Source organism: Eurytemora carolleeae, unplaced genomic scaffold, assembly GCF_000591075.1.
Source record: "Eurytemora carolleeae unplaced genomic scaffold, Eaff_2.0 scaffold137, whole genome shotgun sequence".
Lineage (NCBI taxonomy): Eukaryota > Metazoa > Arthropoda > Copepoda > Calanoida > Temoridae > Eurytemora > Eurytemora carolleeae.
In genome coordinates this window covers 325,418-347,266 of record NW_019396143.1, presented here as the reverse complement: position 1 = coordinate 347,266, position 21,849 = coordinate 325,418, and the positions used below count along the sequence as shown (strand labels likewise).

The following is a 21,849-nucleotide window of genomic DNA, read 5'->3' as shown; positions in this document are numbered from 1 at the left end:
AGAACACAATAGGTTTACAGTTTACAGTTTAACAAGGATAGTATCTTCTTCAGAACATTCACTACACCGCATCCTCCTAGAACACAATAGGTTTACAGTTTACAGTTTAACAAGGATAGTATCTTCCTCAGAACATTCACATCCTCCTAGAATACAAGGGGGGGTCCTTAAAGGGACAGTAAGCGTAATTTCAAATAAACCACCATACGAAGATTACAATGCCCAGTTTAAAACGGTGCCTCGAGTAACTTTGTCTGATTAAGTTCAAATTATATAGGCTGTTTTTTCATTTGTGGTTTCTCTGCCAAAGTGGCTTGCTCATTTTTTGCTTATAAAAAGCAATAAAGAAATTCACGGCAATAAACACTTTTTAAGTCGGAACACAAAGTTCTCTTCCACATTTTTTTATCCGATTTGGGTTTCAAGGGTACTGTTGTAAATCAGGCATTGCCATCTTTGCATGGAGAGTCACTTCCAAAGACGCTTAAGTCCCTTTAAGAGAATGATTGAAAATATGAAAAGGCGGAATATAGGAACAAACCTTTTCGATAGGGATATTCAGATCGACATTAGAATAATATTATTTTAAACTCTGGTCCCTCAATTTATTTGAATAATATGAAACTTATATAAAGGACATGACAGTAAAATGATAAAACATGTATATTTCAAACTACTTTAAGCAGTTTCATTCATTTGTGAATTAGTCTGACTGTAAATATGATGAGTCAGCTTGATAAACATCTTTTGCAGATTTTATAAAATGTAAATCTTAACGTAGAATTCAATTTACTAGGCACAGATCAGATCAGAAAGAAAATAGCTAGTTCGTAATTTTGAACATAAAAAATAAATTACTCATTTTCAAAACGCGCAAATCTTTAAAGGAATTAAGTCTTTACTACAAACTGTGATTTTCTAATCCCCATATATAACTGCAGCCCTTTGTTTTCGACCTATAGATACTATAAACTTTGTTTTCGACCTATAGATACTATAAACTTTGTTTTAGACCTATAGATACTATAAACTTTGTTTTCGACCTATAGATACTATAAACTTTGTTTTCGACCTATAGATACTATAAACTTTGTTTTCGACCTATAGATACTATAAACTTTGTTTTAGACCTATAGATACTATAAACTTTGTTTTCGACCTATAGATACTATAAACTTTGTTTTCGACCTATAGATACTATAAACTAAGATTTCTGTTAGATCAAATAACCCAAAATTAAAGATGTATGGATTAGAGCATTTGAATGGTGGAAGACCTATTCTTTTTTTGTATTTTTTTTTCTATATCCCTAACATTAGTTTATTTCAATAATACTAGTGGTTGAACTAATTAAAAGTTTATATATTCACTTTAAAACAATTAGCAGGGAAACAAAAGGTAAATTAGCATCATTCATCGAAAAATATTATTCTTAAAATTGTTTTAAAAGATTCAGAAACTATTCAACAAAATCATCGAATTAAGTTGAAATTATTAAATAAAATATCTAAACAGTGATATCAAAATTTTGCTAAAACAGCAAATTCGCCTTTTTGCAGATTCTCCGAAATTATTGAATATTTTAAAAATGTTAATATTTTGAAAATTTCAATAATGCCAAAGTCGAAATTATTGAGAAAAACTAAAATCTCATGTTTTGTACAAGAATAAAAAAAATTTGCCAAACAAGTGAATTTTTTGCAGGTTCGCAGAAAAAATTAATATTTTTCAAATGTGGTATAAATTATTAATTTAAAAAAGCTATTGGGAGATTTCAAGAGAAAAATTAAGATATTTTGAAAACCTAAAATAATGGAATCTTTTTTTATTATAAAAAACCACCACTCAAAAGGGAATCTTTCGGATTGCTAAACCCCACTGAAAAATTGTCAAGACGACATTTTGTAAATCCTTACCCATTAGACAGTAGAGTCCGATGAAGACGACATATATAAGAATGATGAGAGCAAGAGCAACTACTAGTATCACACAGTTTATGGAGTTTATGTACAGTTCAGACATTATCCTTGTGCTCATATCAAGTTTACCAGGACTAGTCGCCATTCATATTTCTGAAAATTAAGTATTACATCATTTTGACCATTATTTTACCGTCTTAATCCTTATATTCACGATTACCTGCACCTGTGTTCTTAAGTTTGTTAATTAAATAATCCATTAGATTACACTATCTAACACGGGCAGCCGCAGTACATATGAAATTCCGAGCCGAGTCAACCTTTTTAGTGCCAGTTTGTACTGTACTTAGCTCTATTGACAGGACTAGCCGGTGCAACAAGGTTGGCGCGGCCAGACTTTATGCTTTATAAAGGTTCAATTTATTTTTACTAAATGGGCAGAGGTGCGTGCTAAGGCAGAATACATAAAAACCCTGGGATCTTTACATCTTAAGAGTTTCCGTTCTTCTTTAAAGTATCATCATTTGTTGGTAACTCTGTATATCGACTTTGCATATTACAGGGTTACTCAATATTCACGAAGTATGAAACGACTTTACGGGGTTTAGCCAGCCCCCCCCCCCTCGCTTGAATTCAAGATTTCCCGTAGCTTTACAATGCATGTCAAAACAAAATGATACTTTAAAACAACTAAAATTAAAGAAACAGATTAAATGAAACCTGTTAATCGTCAGATATAATAAGTTTAATGTCGTCATTATATTCTCATCCTTTATAGATAACCCTGAAGATATTTAAAATTGTCCTGTATCAGAAGAGGATGGCATGTTGGATTCACACCTTACATCTTTTACATCTTTTCAGTTTTAAACTTTTAATAAAAAAGGTTTCTGATGTTTTGTGCGATGATTAACTAAAACTTGGATTCACATTCAAGGTTTAAACAGCGTAAATATTGTTTAGATAATCATCCATCCTTCAAAAGTCTCCCCCCTCCCTCTCCAAAGTGTCCAGTATAAAAACTAGTTTAAAAGAATGCAACAAAAAAAACTTTGGAATAAATGATTTTATTTTATTTTAGAAATGTCGGTGGAGATTTTTTTCCTGAGCAATTGTTGTAATAAAATATTGAGGGAACTTTTCTACAAACAGTTCTTTTGCATTTTACAAAATACCTAATTAGAGATATTTTAAAAGTAAATAACCTAAGACGGCGAAAATTCTCCCAGTTTCTTGTACTTACTGTTTAATATATATAATATGCTAAGTAGCAAATGTAAGATTGATATCTGTATTGCGTAAAAATAAAAACTGTTGAAGCTACGAGGTCACAAAGTTGTACCAGCTTAATGCCACTTAAATTTGACCTTCTTTTCCTGTGTAGGTCAGCGTGGTGCAACCTATTCACATAAAAAAGAAAATATATTTCTATTAATATATATCTGGAAAATATCTGGAATGAAGAATTGTACCAAGGTCGGAAAATAACTCTGTGCCAATTTGGCACGAAATCCTACAAAAATATATAATACCAAATCTCAAGAAGCAAATGATAAGGCACAGTTGTTCTTACTATATAATAATGTCCAAAAGCAAGATGGAGAAGAGGTTACATTTGTAACTCTTACCTTAATCCTATCTTTCAACAAAATGTCACTCAAAACTCTAAAGTAGGAACATAACGTTTAAACTGTAAAACACTTGTTTTTAGCTTTAGATTTTTGTGTGAGAGCTTTCATTTTATGGAACAATGTGCTAGGGTAATCCACAAAGGATGACACTGTAAAGCCGACTGATACTCTTAAAATATGAAAATCCTTAGTTTAAATTAATTCTACTGTAAATTATGTATTGGTTTAGGAAAATAAGTAAGAAATTGCAGGGAATCATGATAAAAGATAAAAGATAAAAGACACGAATAAATTCCGGACAGTCGTCTCTAAAGTCTCATTCTTTTATAGGTAACCCTGTACACAGCTCTACCTTTACCCTACTTTTAACTTTTATTGGTATCTAACTTTTGTTTCAATTATCTAGCTGCCTATTTGACTATCATACTAAATATGAAACAATATCCCTGTCTAACTATCCAACTATGAAGTATGAATATATTGGTATCTAACTTTTGTTTCAATTATCTAGCTGCCTATTTGACTATCATACTAAATATGAAACAATATCCCTGTCTATTTATCCAACTATGAAGTATGAATATATCGGTATCCCACTATTGTTTCGAATATCTAGCTGTCTTAGCATCTATTTGACTATCAAACAATATCCTTGTCTAACTATCTAACTATACAATAATATCCCTGTCTAACTATGCAACTATGAAGTATGAATATATTGGTATCCAACTTTTGATTCAAATATCTATCTTTCTTAGCATCTATTTGACTATCAAACAATATCCCTGTCTAACTATCTAACATGAAATAATATCCCTGTCTAACTATGTATAACTATGAAACAATATCCCTGTCTAACTATATAACTATGAAACAATATTTCTGTCTAACTATCTAACTATGAAATAAAATCCCTGTCTAACTATCCAACTATAAAGTATGAATGCTGAACTGCGGAGGCTGACTAGACCGCTGAGGCTCCCAACCGGAGGCTATTTCTTTACCAGCCTTCTCTTAATTTTTCTCACTTTTTCTTCAACCTCTACTCTCTACCATTATTCTTTTTCTCTCTATTTGCTCATCCTCCCCCTACCTCCCTCCCCCCTCTCTCTTCTCTACCCCTCTTCGTTTTTTCTTTTCTCTCTATTCTTCTCCCTTCTCCCTCCTACCTCTCCACTACAATTTAACCTGAACTTCGGAGTCACTGGAAGAATTTATAAAATGTCGTCCTCCAAACCTTTAAACCTTTAACTGATTTTGGAATGGAATGCTGCGCGGATAATTAGTTTTTTAATTGAATAATTATATGGATGGAACTCTTGAAAACTGTTCTAGCATATTTCACAATTACTGAGATTTTAGTTTAATAGTATAAAACCCGTTGAAAAAGTGTCAAGACAACTTTTTATATATTCTATCCATGTCTGGAAAGGTCTGGAAAGGTCTGGAAAGGTCTGAGTTTAAATGAAATATAATTTATCTACTCTCTGACTCTATCCCGTTTGTGATTCTACAGTTTTTACCTGTACACTTGTAAATTGTAATTGTATACCTCATAACTTCATGGTTGATCTCGACTAGATCTTCAACTCTACCATTTATACATTTATTTATTATCCGAATATCATGATATTTACAGTTACTATTGTACAAATTATTCTGATTACCATCATTTATGGTTGTTGCACATGCCCAGGCCTAAAAATATACAATTAATCATAATTATGTTCTTAAAGGGACTGAGGTGAAAACTTTAGAATGGTGGATATCAAGATTAATGCTCAAACTCGGTTTTACTAAACCGAAGATTTTTTAAAACGCATTCGATATCCAATTGAAAGAAGTTAAAAATTTAACCAATCAGTGTCTCATGATAAGATGTACTCTTAAACTTTTGAAACCCCGGTTTTTTTCTGGTGTTGATGGTGTCATATCAATTGAACTAAACATCGGTTGAACGAACGTGAAGTTTTGGATTAATGTTTATTAAGACTAACGTTCAAAATGACAACACTCCTGAAATATGTTATTATAATAATTTCATATTAGCATGATTAAATTCATATTTGTTTAAATGCTCTATAAGCCGGCTTTTTAACAGCTGACTTTAATTCAATCGGATATTAGTCCCATCGATATAGCATTGTATCTGTAATTGTTATCAAACGTAACTTTTATACAGTAGAAATATCCAAAAAAGGATTAAGAAGAAAATCAAAAGTGTGTACATTGGATAATCAGATTAATATTAATAATATTTTTGATTTTGTTTTTCAAATAATATTTCGATGGCGCTGGATTTTCGAATATTCCTGGATAATATGAAAATGTCGTCTTCATTATAAAAAAATTCCCGAAACAGGAATAAATGTTTTCAAAAGTAACTATCAGATCATAAAAAAAATGAAAATATTATGAAATATCAACTATATACATACGATTGCGTCGAAAAATAATCGATGTTTATTGTTTATAATATCTGAATGATTTGTTTGGAATTAAATTCATTTTTTCGATCCGAGTAAAAAGTGTCAACTTTTTAAATTTTTATGGACGCTACGTTCTTCAGTATGAGTCGAATGTTGGAAAATCCAGCGCGAGCGAAATTTTAGATGTTAACTTTATACGAAAACGTCTAAAAATAATCGATGACTATTGTTTGTAATATCTGAAGTATTAGTTTGGAATTAAATTGATTATTTTACGATCCGAGTGGCATGTTGTAACTTTCTGAATATGCATAGACGCTGCGTTCTTCAGCATGAGTCGTTTTTAATAATTTACTCCTTATAGACACAACAGATATAAGTAAGATTAGTAGCGAACAAAAGCGCTTATTTTTCGCCATAAGCCTATACCCCCTTTCATTTTTCGCGAACACTCCCTTTAAGATACGGTATAAAACTACGAACTCATTGAAAGTGTTGCAGAGAGCTAGATGGGTTTGCACAATGTACATTATAGTTCTTTAGAAGTATAAAACATTTTACGAAATAAGAAAGATTTCATAAATTTTACAAGACGAGATCGATCAGCATTTATTAATACCAACATATCCCACCAAACAGAACTGGATGAAACGATTTTAATTGTATAAGTGGAGTTAAAATTTACAATTGTCGTGCCATAACAGGGTGATTACACCAACTTTTGATCCAAGTTACAAACTGTGATTTAAAAGTTTTTACCCCAAGATTTAGCCCAATTGGTGAGCAGACTTAAAAACTGGTTCAAAGTCGGTTTTAGTACAAGGCTATATCAAGCCTAGTTATGACAACTGGAGTTTAAATCAACTTTAAACTCGGCTAAACCTCAACTTCTGGAGTAGAGTAGTAGAGTTAAACTCTTTTTTAACTCAAGTCTTGGTTTTCTGGGACAATGTTTTTCACACCAAAAAAGGGAAGTGACCCCAACTGCATTAGAGTAGAATATGGTGAATCTATGTAAGAAAGTCCCGGGAAAAAAAGTTTCTGGAGAAAAAACCTGGAAATAAAACTTTAGAAAAAAAGTCCGAATTTTATCAAGTCTCCGGAAAAAAGATCCCAGGAAAAAAAGTCCTGAAGAAAATAAATCCGAGGAAAAGAAAAACCTGGAATTGTGAATCATGAATTTTCACTTGTTAGAGGACTTTTTTCCGAGGACTTTTTTGTATAAAATCATACTGCAGAGCAGATAAAAAGTCCTAGAAAATAAAGTCTCGAATTGGTAGGACTTTATTTCCGGAGACTTTTTAATAAAAGGACTTTTTTCACAGGACTATTTTGGTGTGAAATTTTAGGATTTTTTTTCCCCGGAATTTTTTTTTCCAAGTACTTTTTTGGCGGTTACCGAATATGGTCCGGCCTTTAATGAGAATAAACATGCTAAGAGAACTCCGCTATTGGGTGATAGAAATACAATGCAATTGATGTGATTTTTACATTCCAGGTTTTTTATTTTTTTTATTTGTCCGTTCTATTAAAATTTAAAATAATAAATAAATTCTAAGTGTTTTTTTTACAAGTTTGCATTTATTACAATTGTTAAAAGATAACAGTCTGCATGACAGAGTTAAGATTTTGCAGTATTAAATAAAGCAGTGTTTCTGAATATTTAATTCTGAAACATTTTAAAACTTTCATATTTTACAGAAAACGGAAAAGTGGTTCACTGATATAGGCTAAAACTTCCTTTAGGGTAAAACGACCTATAGGGTAAAAAAGACCTATAGGGTAAAACGACCTGTAGGGTAAAACGACCTATAGGGTAAAACGACCTATCGGGTATTACGGCCTATAGGGTAAAAGGTAAAACGACCTATAGGGTTAAACGTTCTTTAGGTAAAACCACCAACTGTCAATCAAACGACCCAAAGTCTAACGACAAACGTGTCAAAGAGGGAATAGATAATGATATATTTTAGTGTAAGCTGTCCAAGAGAAGTGGGCCAACTTATTAAATCAATTTATTAAATTTGGTTCCTGTGAGGCTGTGGCCCGCTCAAATATGTCACATTCACAAAAACATTAAAAAAAGAGCAATTTTCTGTTATGGTTCCTAACCTGACATAATGCCGTTTTTGTGGTCTATCTTCACCAACACCACATGTACACATGTACCCGGCTATCATCAGGTCCAACACCTGTACAGTGTACATTCAATAAATATTCATATACTTACACATATACACATGTACCCGGCTATCCTCAGGTCTAACACCTATTAATTTAATACATTCATATACACAACATGTACACATGTACCCAGCTATCATCAGATTCAACGCCTATCCATTTAATACATTCATATACACCACATGTACGCATGTACCCAGTTATTATCAGGTCCAACACCTATTTATTTAATACATGAAATGATGAAATATCTGCTAAATATGTTCACTCTAATAGTGCAATTACAGAAACCAATACAAATATTGCCCCAAAAAAACTATTTGATTCTTTATATTTTGGAAATCCAGCATTGAACACATAAATACCTGACAAACCTTGCATAGTTCAGTTTTCATAATGCACAAAGAAAACTGGATGCAGTAACAGTTGGACGCATACATTATTACAAAGAGAAACATATATATATATATATATATATAGACCAGCTCATTGTTAAAAAAAATTGACCGCTAACTTTAATATTAGAGGTTTGCAAAGAATTGTCAAAAAATGGTAGGCAAAATCAAAATAATTTTTTTTTTTTTGACAAATAGTAAGATGTGACACAAGATGTCTCCGTTTTTAAAAAGCGTTTGCAAAAATTAAGTTTTTAGATCTGTAGCTTCAGTAACAAAAAGTTCTGGGCTTTTTAGATTTATGCATTATTAAAGAAAATATATTGTTTGTCAAAAATCCTGTAAATTATTATTTTTCCTTAAAAGTAAAAAAATGTCAAGGTGATAGTGTCAAAATATGAGAGTGCTCAATGCTCATGCAAAAACAGAAAGAGGAGGTGTCAAAAGCTACCCCCCCCCCCCCCGCCTGTTTACGGTTAAAAGTACTATGCTGGCTTCCGATCAATTAAAGCAATTGTAAGTGTGTGTAACATTATACTAGACTGTGAGAAGGAAAAAAGAAAATAAACATGCTTTTCCTCTATCGTGGTTCATTGGTTTTTTTTTACTTTTGACAAATTTTAACATGTCAACCATGAATTTTTGCATCATTTTTTCAAGGGCTTTTTGAATAAAATAATTAATTAAAAAGTTAGAGACTATTTATAATTTTTTTTAAACTGCACCGACTAGTCGTTTGACCGTCCTCCACCCATGCATATACAAAAATCATAATTTGTTTACATTTATAAAGTTGTAAAAGTGAAGTAATTTGAGCGTTCTATGTAGTGTAAGCCGTTTTTAATTACGGAGAAAAACAGCAGGGCCCCCATCGTGATACTGTGAGGAGCATTTAAGACTCAAAAGAAAATATACATTTGAAAAAGACCATGGGTACAGGGTTACTCGCTAGGGATGAGACTTCAGAGACGACTGTATGGAATTTTTACTCACTGTTTATATAGATGTTTTCACATTGTTAAATAGGACCTAAAGTGACATATATCATCATATTTAAAGATTTGCAGGTCGTCGATCCTTAAGTCTTATCCTGTATGGGTACCCCTGTATAGGTATGAAATCTGTAAGAAAAAATGTTACCATGATAATGATTATAGTTATCGCCACTCCTCCAACGACGTTCATATGCGAACTAGAACAATATAAATACTTTAAAGGCCATTTTTAAGAATTTATTAAATGTATACAAATGTTATTTCTATACATCTAATAAATCATTGTTGTACTTGTTACCTTATTTCATCCTTTAGTATAGTAAAGCAACCAGCCATATAGGCGCCATTAGCTCCGCTAGGCGCCACTTGACAACGAGCCTGAATTGGTAATTTCTGTCTTTTTGTATATTCAGATCATAACTAAGGAACCCCTGAATGGTTCATTTCGTGTTTGATAATTTGACAATGAATATATGTTTCCATTGATTTATTAAGATTGCACAAGGCTCTCACACAAAAATCAATCAGCCAATTATGCTCCTTCTTATCTAACGCTTGATAGAGTGTACATGTCTAGGGCTGCATAAAAGTTTCTATGAAGTAAGAGGTATAATAAAAGGGAAAAGCGTTGCGACAATTTAAAGTCGACCCAGTCTAGAAAAGAAATTGAGTCTTTTCCACAAACTGTGATTCTCTAATCCAATGTCTTAGACCTTGGATATTCCGATCTATATGAAGTATTCTTAGACCTTGGATATTACGATCTATGAAGTATTTAAATGAAATAATCTAGGTTTGATATATCTAAGGTTTACACCATCAGGTTGAAAAAGGGATTAGCGAATTAGGATTAGTGGCAAAGACTCAATTCCTTTATGCAACTTTTCCTATCTGTCTAGATCACCTTATTATTTGAAGTCGCACAGCAAGATTCAGGGACTTTAACGCCGAGAAGTAGAGCTCCGTTATCCTCTGTATATCCAGTTCCATCAAATCTATATTTATTCTAATACTGAAGCTTTATATATATATATATATATATAGTATTTTCAACTTTTTTCAGTTTAAATATACATTTTAGATGTTTAAATATATATATTTCTTCCAAGACAAAATGTTTCATGGGTCTAACCCAATCATCAGTTGGAATAAAATATGTATATATATATATGTATATATGTATATATTTTTTAAACCACAATATTTAGTGAAATATCTGTTGTAAATCAGAAAACTTTATATAATATCTGTTGTGAACCAGAATATTTAATGAATTATCTGGAATAAGCCAGAGTATTTAATATGATAATTGGTGTAAATCAGAATATTTAGTTAAATATCTGGTGTAAACCAGAATACTTCATATAATATCTGTTGTGAACCAAAATATTTCATGAATATCTGGTGTTAACCATAATAGTTAATGAAATATCTAGTGTAAACCAGAATATTTCATGAATATCTGGTTTAAACCACAATATTTAATGAAATATCTAGTGTAAACCAGAATATTTAAAAAAAAACATCTGGTTTAAACCAGAATATTTAATGAATTATCTGGTATAAGGCAGAATATTTAATATGATATCTGGTGTAAACCAGAATATTTAATATGATATCTGGTGTAAACCACAATATTTAATATGATATCTGGTGTAAACCAGAATATTTAATGAATTATCTGGTATAAGCCTGCATATTTAATATGATATCTGGTGTAAACTAGAATATTTAAAAATTATCTAGTCTAACCAGAATATTTAATATGATATCTGGTGTAAACCAGAATATTTAAAAATAATCTAGTCCAACCAGAATATTTAATATGATATCTGGTGTAAACCAGAATATTTAAAAATAATCTTGTCTAACCAGAATATTTAATACAATTATATTATTATTGAACCTCGGATTCGTCTGGCTCCAATCTCTAGCACTCTCAACTCCGCAGCAGTGCAGCTAGAGAAAAGAAATTATTAAAAATGATACAGGATGACGTCATCTGTAAAAAATTGAGTCTTTGTTACAAAAAATCCTTTTTTGCAACCCATTGTCGTAGACCTTAGATATTTCAAACTATGGATTCTGTTAGGTCAAAAAAAAAGTTTGAAATATCAAAGGTTTACACCAACAGGTTGCAAAGAGATAAAAGGGAGTAGAAAATTTCAGTCTGTGTCAAAAATTCTCTTTTTTAACCAACCACTTTTTAGCTTTGTTATGCCGTAGAACAAACAAAAAACGAAACAATGATTTTTAGGACGATAGTTTTTAAAATTCAAAACCAAAGATGAACAAGTCAAACTTGAACTACCCTAGTCTATTCTAAAATATAATACAACTTCCATAGCAAACTTGATCTACCCTAGTCTATTCTAAAATATAATACAACATACCAAACTTGATCAACCCTAGACTATTCTAAAATATAATACAACTTCCATACCAAACTTGATCTACCCTAGACTATTCTAAAATATAATACAACATACCAAACTTGATCTACCCTAGTCTATTCTAAAATATAATACAACATACCAAACTTGATCTACCCTAGTCTATTCTAAAATATAATAAACTTCCATACCAAACTTGATCTACCCTTATAGTCTATTCTAAAATATAATACAACATACCAAACTTGATCTACCCTAGTCTATTCTAAAATATAATACAACTTCCATTGCAAACTTGATCTATCCTAGTCTATTCTAAAATATAATACAACTTTCATACCAAACTTGATCTACCCTAGTCTATTCTAAAATATAATACAACTTTAGGTTGGAAAACTGTAGGCTAGAAAACACTAAGGTCAGTTTTCTCTAGGTCGAATAAGCTGTTGCATTTTTTTACTCAAATCTTTAAAAAATCCAATTTACTTTTTTAAAAGTTTACAAAAAATATTGTCTTTTTCAGTAAAACCAACAAGTTGTCGTGTCGTTTTTCGTTTTGAAAATTTCCAAACTATTTTTTTCTCATGACTGTTATGTGTGAGTTACTCACATAACTCTGATTAAGTAAATTTTTAGGGCTCAATTTAAAGATTTAGAAATCATAACTGTTTGAAAAACCAAAACCTAGGTTATTTTGACATGCTGGTTAGGACATGTAGAATGTAGATGAATATCCAACATAGAATGCTCGAGTACTAGAAAACTGTGGAATACGACGGCATTAAATAATTATTCAAATTGTATTTGATGTTGTTTCAAAGCAAATATGGGAAGATATGTGCACACTGCACAATCGGTGTGTCTAGTGTTCATAATAAAATCATAAGGCTCATATTCGTCTTGCTATGGCACAGCTTTCTGATTCTCACTGTACCATCAACATAAATCGTCTGAAGGAGACTAAATGTCTGCTTCTATAGTGCTTCCAATCTCATTAGTCACAAGACTATTTAGTTAAGAATTTGCCAATTTCTTTTTAAAAACTAAAGCTGAACAAAGCTGATTTAAAGTTCTAAAGTGTACATGGTTAGGACTGTACTACAAAATAGGTTAAGTCATTTCCTCAAAGGCCATGGTGTCGACCTAGGCCATGGTGTCGACCTAGGTCATGGTGTCGACCTAGGCTTGAAAACTGATGCAACTCTTGGTAGAAGTCTGGATCTATGTGTGCTTGGTTGTTACCAGGGAATAGGAATAAAGGGAAGAAATGGCGCTGGTCTGGCATGAGAAAGCCAGGCGCACTGCTTTGCAGACAAGTTCGGTAAACCATACAAACACTCTTTTGGTACAGACACACAAAATAATTACAGTCAAGGAAATTGCAGAACAATGTTGTCAATTATAATTAAGTTTGAATAACGATTAGTTTATTGTCAACTTTAATCAAATTATATTTTTTGCATGAAAATTTGGCTTTATATAAATAAATATAAAAATATACTGCATGTTTATATTAAAATTATTTTTAAGTAAACAATTAACAATAAACAATTTTTCTCTCTTAGACCGTACAAATACTGAGATTCGTATGTACTGTATATACCTACAGTACAATCCTTCGGTTCGGTAAACTTTACACACACTCTTTTGGTACAGACACACCCCCATGACGTTTCCGCCCCCTGGTTGTTACCTCTGTTTGCATAGCATCCCATAGTCCTGTAATTTCCTTGATATCTGCTCTTGAGCTAGTTGGATCATACTTATACAAGGTATCTAATGAAAAACATGTTTAAGAGACTGTATAACAGTATTCCCGAAACATAATGGTAAACATTAAACCTTGGTCTCATCAAAGATGATGGAGAGATATAATTTTTCATCTAAAAATCAATAAATTTCAATTGCGGGATCTCTTCATAAGTGAATTGCGGAATTATGCAGCAGACACAAACAAGGAAATTTTCTTTATATTAACTTAAACTGCACACATTAAAGTGTTAAAATGTCGTCTTCATATGCCAAAGTTACATGGGTACCACTGTATACATAATTTGTTTGGTAAAAGAACTCTGATTGCTCACAAATTTTTAAATTGTTTTTATCCATTTTTCAACGTCAACATCAGCCTTCCCTGTTCCAATCCAACCCCACAAAAATTATTATGTTTTGTTTTAATTTAATTAGATTGCAAAGTTACTCTAGTATGCCGAGTCCATTTGCACCTGATCCAATCAGGGTTCATCGTGTTTGGTGTTTATTCTAAACCAATAAAAATTGCATAGCGTTAACAACATCTATATTTCTATCTATCTCATTATCCAATTAGAGATAAATCCTTATATCGGCGCTATAACAGTAAATGGAAATATTTACTTCTACTGAAACTATAGTGAAGTATATGGACTGAAGTCTCCCCTAGAACATTTCCCCAAAATTAAAGTTTACCTTTGAGTGGGTTACTGAAATTATCAATTCCCTGAGAAATTCCGATTACAGTTCCAATGGTGATAAGAATTAGCAGGCTCAGAATCATTAGGAAGTACTAAAATACAGGCGTTTTCGTATATATCAATACAATGAAGACGATTTTTTTTTCTAGCAAGCTGTCGAATAGCAGAGACACATTTAAACATGTAATGTAATAAAAGAGATGTTGTCAACAGCTTAGCTTTGTTTATTTCTTTGTTAGGGATTAAAGCGTTATTTACATAAAGTCGTCTTCATAGTATTGGTATAATCGCCTAACATTATTATATTTTTTCTTTTTGATTAGTTTTGAAATAAATGCTATGATTTGTGTTTAACTATATTTTGTACTTTATCAGATTTTTGTGTTATTTGCTTTATTTTATGTGTTCATCAAATTGTACCTTTAAAATTTTAGAAAATTTGTTTAAAAGTTATAAAATAAATGCTGTGATATGCTTTATTTCTTTTTTAAAAAAATACATGATAATTTTTTAACTATATTTTAAATTTATCGAATTTTATCTCTAAAATCTTAGAAAATTACAGTTTCAAATTCAACGTTATGCAAGGCTTTGATCAATTTTCAACCTTTAATGGAGACGGCGCCAGGGGTGTTTATTTTGAAAAATGTTTAAAGATCAGGGGGAAGAAAAATTAGACATGAAAAGGCAAGTTTTTTCTAACTCTTCATCCTTAAAATGTTATTTTTTCTCCTAAAATACATTTTTTTTCAGTTCAGAGAAAAAAAACGTTTTAAAAATAAAAAATAACTTTTTTTAGGGGAAAAATAATTTTCAAAAGAGGAGGGGGTTAAAGATTTTTTTAGGAAAATGTACATCCCTGGACGGCGCTTTTATAACAGTTCAAGTTGCCAAAGTTTTTGAATTATAATAATTACTAGACTTTTCATATTGCGTTGTATATTTCTTGTATAAGCCTGAACCAGGTTTGAACCCCTGTAACTGGAATAAGCCTTGACGTAAGTGCTTCCAGTGTATTACTTCTCTTCTTTTCAAATAAATAAAAAAATATAAACATTTGATATGTTAAATTTAAACTATTTAGGACCAAAGGAATTGAGTCCTTGTCACAAACTCTGATTTTCTAATCCTTATATCTTTGGAACCCACTGGCGTAAACCTTTGATGTTTAAAACTTATATTATTCGATCTAACAGAAGTCATAGTTTGAAATGTCAAAGGTCTACGACATTAGGTTCCAAAGATAAAGGGATTAGAAAATCAGAGTTTGTGACAAAGACTCAATTCCTTTAATAAATAAATTGATTTTTGCCTCAAACACGAATTTAAGAATCAAGTGTACGCGCCTGAAGGTCTTCTATATCAGGGACCAACTTTATTGAATAGTAAGACTGAGTGGTTGGTGGAAATATTAGAGAAATAAAATCTTAGAATCATGAAATTTTGTAAATTCCCTGAAAGACGGTGATCCGCAAAAGAATATTGTAAAATAGAAAGATTTATTGTACCAAACATTGCTTATGATTAGAACGATATTGTAGAATTTATACTGTGCAGTGTACGTCAAAAGATGTACGGACACGCAGCGCCCTGAATTACTAGTATTACAATTATGTACTTACTGAACCCAGCATGCATCTGCTCTCCTTGTAAGCCCCACAGCAGCCGAAGAAAGAGATCAATATCGCTGAAATAAGGATAGTTTTAGAATAAAGGTTAATAAGTTTTTTTTAGGAGGGGGGAAGGGATAATTGTAAAAACTGTTAAACTATTAGAAAAAAATTTGTCTATACTTTTTTTCAGAATTTTCGATAATATAATCTATGGAGCTGTCACCTTTATAACGTTGAAAAAAAGCAAATGGGAACTTTCCTTAATTCGGATCTACCCCCCCCCCCCAGAAAAAAATAGCTACAATGATAACCAGATAACTATAAAATAGGAAGACGACTTTATAGAAATATTTTAGTGTTTTTGATACTGTTAGAAAGAAAATAGTTTTACTAGACACTTTCTAAATCACTAATTAATCGAAATGGGTCTTTTTACGCTGCACTTAATTGATGTTTCCCATGCTTAATGGATTATTTCAGGTCATAACTTGAGTCTTAAAGTCGTCTTTCAATTCAAAGTTTGCTGTTTATCACTGTACTATGATTATAATAACCCAATCTTAAAATGGTAAAATCTTGAAATCAACTGAATTACCTTCAATTCAATCAATTTAGAATCTAAACTAAATAATAAAATTGGAAGAAAGAGTTTCTCGGGAATTTGCTATTTATAAGAAGTGTTTTGATTTCAAATTTGATTTGATTGTATTTCTTTATGAATTACTAAAAGGAACAATTTCATCAAAAAGAAATATTATAAAAGCGGAGTTACAAAAGGGAGAAAGAAAACCTGAAAAAGTAGTTAAACATCGAGTTGAATGCTATAGATTTAATCCTTTGCATCTTAATTTATCAAGCTAATGATTTGAGTCTTTGCAACAAACTTTAATTTTCTAATCCCTATATCTTTACAACCTGAGGTGTTAACCTTAGATTATTTTATCTAAGAAAATAAACAGTTTGAAATATAAAATGTTATACGACATATACGACATATACGACATTTACGAAATATACAACATATACGACATTTACGACATATACAACATATAATTATACAACATACGACATATACGACATATACGACATATACGACATATACGACATATACGACATATACGACATAAACGACATATACGACATTTACGACATATACGACAAATACGACATATACGACATATACGACATTTACGACATATACGACATATACGACATATACGACATAGAGCTGCAAAGGTAGAAAATGTAAGCATGTGACAAAGACTCAATTTACTTCGCTTGACAAATTAAAGATACAATGGATTAAAACAAAAGCATAAAAAAACCAGTACATAATTATTTGTATGATTTTTTAGATGTTTTCAAATATACCTGCAGATGCTACAAACAAAAGTAGAATCACTGCACTATCATAAATAGGTATGGAGGATTCAACCTAAAAAAGTAAATATTGTATTTCTTTCTTTGCTTAGATACAGGATAATTCGCAAAAGATGAAACTTTAATTTGACGACTTGAAAGTGAAATTCTGTGAATGAGAAGGTTTAAAGTTTAATTTCAAAGGACACAAGGTATAAAACTGGATTATGGCCCTGGCCCATTTCTAACACCGAGTATTGTTGAGAGATTGTATCGAGAGTAAAAGTATAAAGTTGTTTGTCTCCAATGACACTGTTAGATAGGATAGTCACCTGATTAAGTTATTAACAAGAACACTGTATAAAGGATGATCACCTAATTAAGGTTACTAACAAGAACACTGTATAAAGGATAGTCACCTGATCAAGGTTATTAACAAGAACACTGTATAAAGGAAAGTCACCTGAGCCTGCGATTTAAAAACTTTGGTTCGAGCAGTAATTCCTAAAACCCGACTTTAAGACCCAATCTTCAACTCAATTTTGAAGAAAGCTTTGTTAACCATTAACTTTAAGACCTCCGGGTAATGTCGTCTTCAACTTAAAATCTCCTCTCGGAGAAAGCCAAACCAAATTTTCAGCCCGCATTCTCTTTGTACTCCGTCCCACGGGGCTTAAAACATTTTTGTTTATTGTGAAATCGTCAAAGTTAAGCAAGAATATTTTTATATGAAGCATTAGTGAATTTCGTTAAATATTCAACTGTAATTTTTTCAGAAGTTTTAAAAAAACACGTATTTCAATACTGATCAACAATAAGTCTTCCCCTATCATACCTAAATAAATCGTAAGATTTTTTTTCTATTATTAATGTTCATTATAACATTGTACAAGTAACCATGACCTATGATTTATGTTATTTTTTAGGAAATAAAGCTTTTGTTATCGATTTTCTTGAGACGGGGTTACTCTGTTGTATGTATTTGCGGCCAAACGGAAAGGAATTATCCGGACAGAATATATTTCCCTCACCGGAGTTCCGACGGGCCTTTTAATCCAAGTTTATCTGGTGTGTTGCTGTTATCTGTCAACAAGCTTGTATCACATGATTGACAGCTCCAAGATCTTCGGCTCGACTTAAGGAGTTAGGCCCAATGAAAATAAAACCGACCATGGTTGGTTTTAGTGGAGAATAAGGCTCAATGTTGAGTTTTGTTCTCATCAAAACCCGAAATGCGCAATTCCTGCCATGAAAATCCGCCAAATAGAATATTAAACCGGGTTTTTAAACTCAACTCTGTAGAAAATAAGTTGAAGCTTGAATCCGAAAGCCAAGCCGTAAATAAGGCCCAACGATTGCTTGTATTTTTCCGAATTGTTTAAATCGCGGGCTCTGATCAAGGATATTAACAAGGAAAGGTTTGCCTCCAATAACTCCGTATAGGATAGTCATCTGATCAAAGATATTAACAGGGAAAAGTTAGTCTCCATGAACATTATATAAGGATAGTCACCTGATCAAGGATATTAATAAGGGATGGCTTGTCTCCAATAAAACTAAATAAGGATAGTCACCTGATCAAGGATATTAACAAGGGATGGCTTGTCTCCAATAATACTCTATGAGGATAGTCACCTGATCAAGGGTATTAACTAAAAAAGGTTTGTCTCCAATAAAACTAAATAAGGATAGTCACCTGATAAAGGATATTAACAAGGGATGGCTTGTCTCCAATAAGTATAAAGGATAGTCACCTTATCAAGGATATTAACAAGGGATGGCCTTTCTCCAATGAGTATAAAGGATAGTCACCTGATCAAGGATATTAACAAGGGATGGCCTTTCTCCAATGAGTATAAAGGATAGTTACCTGATCAAGGATATTAACAAGGAATGGCCTTTCTCCAATGAGTATAAAGGATAGTCACCTGATCAAGAATATTAACAAGGGATGGCCTTTCTCCAATGAATATAAAGAATAGTCACCTGATCAAGGATATTAACAAGGGATGGCCTTTCTCCAATTAGTTTAAATGGTAGTCACCTGATCAAGGATATTAACAAGGGATGGCCTTTCTCCAATGAGTAAAAAGGATAGTTACCTGATCAAGGATATTAACAAGGGATGGCCTTTCTCCAATGAGTATAAAGGATAGTCACCTAATATAGGATATTAACAAGGGATGGCCTTTCTCCAATGAATATAAAGGATAGTCACCTGATCAAGGATATAAACAAGGGATGGCCTTTATCCAATGAGTATAAAGGATAGTTACCTGATCAAGGATATTAACAAGGGATGGCCTTTCTCCAATGAGTATAAAGGATAGTCACCTGATCAAGGATATTAACAAGGGATGGCTTGTCCACAAGTATCCATATTCCCAGAGCTAGAACAGTGCAGGAAAACAACTAGAAATAAATTAAGTTAATAGCGATATCATAATTATTATAGAAATGTATTCACATACAAAGATATATATTCATACATATATGTAAATGGTGTAGTTTAAATTTGTTTAGATATTTCGAATATATAGTTCTAAAAAAGAAAAAATTGGCAAAATTACTCAAAAATAGGAGACATTGATCAAAAATCATTACATAACATATTTATCATTTCAGTTATTACGTAATCATCGAATCCTTCAACATATTAATTATTCATTCTGGTATTTTTCATGATTTTTATAGTTCTTGTAAAATCGGAACTTTTTATGTATGCTCCAATGGGACATATATATATATATTTCTCTGTTTTGGAGTTAAAACTAATTACACATTTCTTTCTAAATATACAGGGTGAGTCGAAAAAAAAACATGGAATAATATTTTTGTTGGTTCGGATTTTTTTGGTATTAAACATTGCAAATAGCAAACAAAATTCAAAAATATTTTTACACTAATCCCTAATCCCGTTTTTATTCACCCTGTATTGGGAATTGTAGAAGTAATCGTAAGAATCCCTTGAATTAAAATGTACTAAAATCACACAAGATAGTGCATTAGATCCGGGGTATCTTAAAATTCCGTTTACAGTTATTTTTCTTCGATTCTTACGAAAAGCAGGAAGTTTGTGATAAAGAGAAATGTTTTAACAATATTATCACAGAAACCCATCCTCTTGTCCCTTCAGCTCGCCTACTTTATAAATACAGCTTAAATACTAAATTATTGACGATAAACCCTAAATATATTTTGTTACTCATACTAAATTGTCTTGCCAAGAAATTTCTTATCTTATTAACAAAATTCATTGGGATGTCAAATTTTCAAAGATTTTAAGAGAGGTCGCTGAACACCTATATCACGAATACTTAACCAATTCAAATCCTCATGAATCTTTAACTTTGAATTGGCTATTTCAGATTTGATCCGACAGTATGTTGTTCAGCGACTTGGCTCAAGTTCATTAAATTCGGTCACTAGGCTTTATTGAACTTATCGGGGGTAGAGGAAAACAAGGGCAAGGTTAAAATTGAGCCAGAGGGTTTACAGGTTTAAAGGAATTGAGTCTTTTTTTCTACAACCTGATGGTGAAAATATTTGTCATTTCAAACTAGATTATTTTATCAACGGAGTTCTTTAATTAGTTTGAAATATCTAAGGTCTACGACATTCCCATTTAAAAATCAGAGTTTGTGGCAAAAACTCAATTCCTTTGGGAAAGATAACAGTGAAAAATTTGGATAAAAACTATCTTATAGTGCTGTATTTCTATCCTGAGATGTTTGATTGTAGACTGAATTTTTCAGCTAATATTCACTGAATCACTTGATGATAATTATCATAAATTAATCACTTATTTTCTAGAGGATATGTGAATATGTGTAGATTTTAACAATGAGTAAATACTTGTTCCTAAACCTTATCTTTCTCAACCTTTCTTATCTTTAACGTTCGGGCATACTGCATGAGTAATCAGCAAATATAAAACTGTAAACAATAATGGTAATATTTGAAATAAATACTATTCATGTCTAGCTTAGGAATCTAGCGTTCCCCAGATACTCATAGTTACTCCCTCCGTTTACCCGCACGTGGTCAATTTTACCTGAAAACTAAATGTTTTCTATGAAAGTCTGTTCACTCAACTTAGACTCTGCAAACCAAACTAATAACATGCACCATTGGAATGTTACAATATTAATTAAATAATAATATAAACATTTTCAAGAAATTGCAAAATATTTTATATTTTGAACTCTGTGTACTTAGTCTAGCAAAATTCGAATTCGTCTAGTTTAAAATATCAAAGGTTAGACATTATATTTAACCCTTTAAAGGCTGGGGATTCGAGGGCCTCCGGATAAGGCCTTAGAGGAAAATTATGAAGTTGCAATACATGATCAGAGCCCAACTTTTCAAGGTCAGACCATTCACAAAAACTGTTATACTGCTATTTTCAATGGTTCGGGTGCTATAGGGAAATTGAAAAATGGCATAAAAAGGTTAGACAAATGTAAGAAATAGAATTG

At 31.7% G+C, this 21,849-nt stretch overlaps 1 protein-coding gene and 1 long non-coding RNA gene across 2 annotated transcripts; both read right to left on the bottom strand.

Annotated features, from left to right (window-relative positions):
• Nucleotides 1-18: 18 nt before the first annotated feature.
• On the bottom strand, nt 19-2,278 carry LOC111696268 (uncharacterized). The gene is made up of 3 exons (XR_002764037.1): nt 2,140-2,278; nt 1,917-2,072; nt 19-76 (listed from the first exon to the last, which is right to left on the bottom strand). It is a non-coding gene; the product is annotated as an uncharacterized LOC111696268 (long non-coding RNA).
• A 2,864-nt stretch (nt 2,279-5,142) lies between these two features.
• LOC111696270 (tetraspanin-1) lies at nt 5,143-21,232 on the bottom strand. The gene is made up of 13 exons (XM_023465826.1): nt 21,094-21,232; nt 20,432-20,512; nt 19,706-19,783; nt 17,384-17,447; nt 16,022-16,086; nt 14,395-14,491; nt 13,640-13,722; nt 11,460-11,512; nt 10,458-10,548; nt 9,852-9,931; nt 9,699-9,750; nt 8,092-8,171; nt 5,143-5,248 (listed from the first exon to the last, which is right to left on the bottom strand). The coding sequence occupies exons 2-13, from the start codon at nt 20,489-20,491 to the stop codon at nt 5,224-5,226; spliced, it is 828 nt and encodes a 275-aa protein (XP_023321594.1). The 5' UTR covers nt 20,492-20,512; nt 21,094-21,232; the 3' UTR covers nt 5,143-5,223.
• Between the last annotated feature and the right edge of the window lie 617 nt (nt 21,233-21,849).